A 3,765-nucleotide genomic window follows, 5' to 3' on the forward strand; every position below is an offset into this window, starting at 1 on the left:
TAGAACACTAGTCCAGAATACTATATATGAATGGACAATATGCTGGACTTCATATCTACCAAGGACTATTGACCAAAAACAAAAAATCTCTACCAAGAACTACCACAATGCAAGAATTCTAAACTTCTTCTATCATCTATCATGCTTGTACTAATGTAGACTAGCCCTTTATTCTAATCATATTGAAAATAATATTTCCAAGTTCACCTTGCTCGAGTACTTAATTCATTTTTTTTAAAAGACAATTATTGTTTCATTTTGTGTTGATTGCCATGTTAACAACGGAAAAGGCTCTCTAGAAAACTCTATAATCAAACACCATCACATGCTCACCATGTTACACAAAATACAGAAAAGAAAAGTACAATTATTTTTATATATTACAATGATCACCCCAGTCTCCATGGTTGCAAGGAACAAAAATTACCAGCAGACCAAGATGGAGAAATCACACAATTACAGACCATAGGTCAATGTAACTAAGTACCTGCACTTACTAGAACCCTATGTGCACAGAGCGAAACCTCTGCAAATGCCAAAAACTTCATTGCAGAAGCTGCTACTGGATACACCAGACTGAACCTAAAATCAAACCTAGAACGAAACTAAAGTAGCAAAGATTACAACATCATAAAGACTTTAAAGAGCAGACCAATCAATCTCCACTGAAGGGTACTTCTCCAATCCGAATGTATCATTCTCATCCCACTGAGAATCTGAGAAATCAAAGCATGTAATGTCGGATTCCGGTGAGGATGATCCGGCTGAGGACTCATCGCAGGACCGGGAGGAAGAAGAAGAGGATGAAAAGGGCTCCAATTTAGGAGAATCCCATTCTGTTTTCAATTCAGTACCCAATGCATGATCAAAGGCCATAGTTGGAGCTGAAATCACTGGCTTGATCTCTGTTTCAGAACAGAGCTCCTCTGTTTTCCCCTGTTTCGGCGAATTAAGAGCCAAGCTCTCACAAATTGCTTGCAGCTTGGCGTCAACTGCGGAATGAAGAGGGTTGTAACTGCCAAATTCTCCAGAGATTTGAGCTCCTTGGTGCTTGAGATGAGGGAAATTGAGCCTGGCAAAGTCTCCCCTGAGCTTGTAAGCAGCTTTATCATAAGCTAAAGCTGCTTCCTCAGCGGTTTCAAATGTGCCGAGCCAGAGGCGAGTTCGGTTTTTGGGGAGTCTAATCTCAGCAACCCATTTGCCCCAGTGCCTCTGTCTCACTCCCCTGTAGAGCTTTGTGGGCTTGGGAGTACCAGATTGCTTCATTGGGATAGCTTTTGGGGCAAGGAAGTTGAGGGTGTGTGCGTTTTGGTGGTGATATTGGTTTGATTGAGGAGCTAGAGCTGCGATTTGCTGCCTTTGTTGCTGTTGGTGTTGTTGTTGGAGTGTCATTTGGGTTTGGATTTGATGAATTTGAGAAGGGGTGAGTTGGTTAAGCCCTAATGAACCTGTCTGCTCAAAACCCACTTGTGGAAACATTTGGGTGTTTGAGCAAAGGCCATGGTACAAATTGGGATGAGAAGAAGAGTAAAATGGATTATAGGAAGAAGAAGAAGAAGTGGAGGGAGAAGTTGGTGGAGAAATAGAAGAGGTAGAAGGACTTTTCATATAAGGCATAAGTGCTCTCATGAGCTCCTCTGAAAAATCTGGTGCCATTAAGCTGCTGCTATTGTAAATATCTATAGCTGCTGCCATTTCAATCACAAAAGGGTAAGCTAAAACTTCACAAATTTCTAAGAGTACCAACCTGATTCTTACCAAAATCAAAGAACAGGTAGAGGTTAGCAAGAAAACCCCAGATAAAGGACGAGGTTTTAAGCAGAAACAGACCAAAAAGCTTCAAACTTTACAATCAAACACTGGATCTTCCGAAGGGTATTTGTTCTGATCAATATTCAAGTCATTCAACAAAACCAAAACCCCCAAAAGGTTTAGACTTTGAAAGACAGAAATGGATTATAATCAAACACTCGAGTTTTGTTGTGGCCTCACTTTGTATTTTAAGCTCTCTTGCATTCCAATGGGTCACTTGGCCTCTCTTTATATAACCTTTCCAACCCAACACGGCAATGGCTCTCCGGCTCTAAACACCTCTCTGGTTTTTTCTCTCTCTAAACCACGCTTATCTTCCTTAATTAATCACCCCCACCCCTCCTCGTCAACTTCTGAGATGCGTTTGTTCGATTCAGGCCGCCAATGACAAGGCGCCACGTCCATGGTGCATTGCATTTAGTGACTGGCAGTTGTCTGCAGGCATTACACGTGGTGGTCTACGGTTGGAGGGGTTTGGTTGACTGTATGTGCTCCCGTTGGAGGTTTTTGGATTTTGGAAATACGTTTTGTTGGTTTTTGGTGTTATGATGACTGCCGTTTTTAGTGAGTACTGAGTCAGTATTGACTGTTGAGCTGCTCAACTATTTTGGATCTTCAACTCACATTTTGTTTGATGATAATATGTTCAACGTCAAATGAATTTGATGCCCTCACGCCTTTTTGAATATTTCAAAGATGGAATGACAACAAATCGGAAATTAATGGTGGATTTGATTCCTACACAATTCTTCGTATGTGTTAATATTTTAATTTACGGTTTAATGATTTGAGTTCATTGTGTAACTATGAACATAACTTAACGCGAAAGCACAAGTATGTACTCCTCTATATTGGGAAGGAATGAGAGCGTCCCTTATAACGTTAAGATCACTTAGTGATAGATGAAAAAATTAATCGATCAAGTAGCTAGGTGAGTACGTACTAGATATATATGAAGGTAAAAGAAATGTGCTAATTATAGATGGCAGGAATCTCCGAATTTGTTTCAAGTTCTCATATTTAATTTTTATGGACGAAGGGATGGTATGCTCAGTTATCCATGTGGGATAGTATTGCAATAACTTCAAAACTATAAAGAGCGCACATGGATTCAAGTACTAGGGACTCATAATCTATTGACTGGTAAAAAAAAAACCATTCAATCTGAATGAACATGAACATGTGGTAGGCTGCAGAAAAAACCAGTAATTAAATTAGGTACATAGCTAGGACTCCCTATAATTAAATCCGGTGACCATCTTTCTGGTATTATGAAGTGGCTTTATGTTATGAGTGGAATCCGGGGCGTCGTTTGGTTGACCCGACTCACACAATATCCGTCCGACGTGCTAGAACACTCGCCTGGATTTGCAAAATCAACCGGGTCAGAAGTCATGACTGGTGGTGTGCCGGCTCTTTGATGCTTAAATTAATAAGTTTCAGGCTCTTAAGTTGAGAGTTAAGGACATAGGAAAAAAATTACATGTTTTGGAATGCTTAGGCCCTATTTATAGGTCTTGAGGCACACGCCTCTTTCCACATATTAATGTGGGATGTTGGATTGCTCTTGGCAGCGAGAGAAACCTGCATCAGCAAGCCATCTTTTACGGTGTCGTTGTCGGCGCTGAGGTCGGAATTGGAGGTTGCCACCCACTGGACTTTAACGCCAGCAGTACTGGGATCAAGATTCGCCATCTGACGCGCCTGCATGTGGTCGGAGGACGGAGAAACTCGCTGGTGAGTTTGCCCCAGGAGAGGGGTGGTGTTAACACTAGCTAGTTAATTCATAAATGGTGATGATGATATGTTTCGATGTCATTCTTATCTTATCCAACTTGATCACATGCATTATCATATGATGATCTATCAAGAACATATTAGCTAGGGTTTGTTTTTTATTTTTTCAATTGATAGTTTGAATTGAACTAGTAGTTCCATCCATATAAATGAAAC

The 3,765-nt window shown here is 40.7% G+C and overlaps 1 protein-coding gene across 1 annotated transcript; it reads right to left on the reverse strand.

Moving 5' to 3' along the window:
- Positions 1–347: 347 nt before the first annotated feature.
- Positions 348–2,104, reverse strand: LOC126782907 (ethylene-responsive transcription factor ERF060-like). Its single transcript, XM_050508266.1, has one exon. It carries the CDS (start codon positions 1,693–1,695, stop codon positions 640–642), a length of 1,056 nt encoding a protein of 351 aa, XP_050364223.1. The 5' UTR covers positions 1,696–2,104; the 3' UTR covers positions 348–639.
- Between the last annotated feature and the right edge of the window lie 1,661 nt (positions 2,105–3,765).

This window comes from Argentina anserina, chromosome 1 (assembly GCF_933775445.1).
Source record: "Argentina anserina chromosome 1, drPotAnse1.1, whole genome shotgun sequence".
Classification (NCBI taxonomy): Eukaryota; Viridiplantae; Streptophyta; class Magnoliopsida; order Rosales; family Rosaceae; genus Argentina; species Argentina anserina.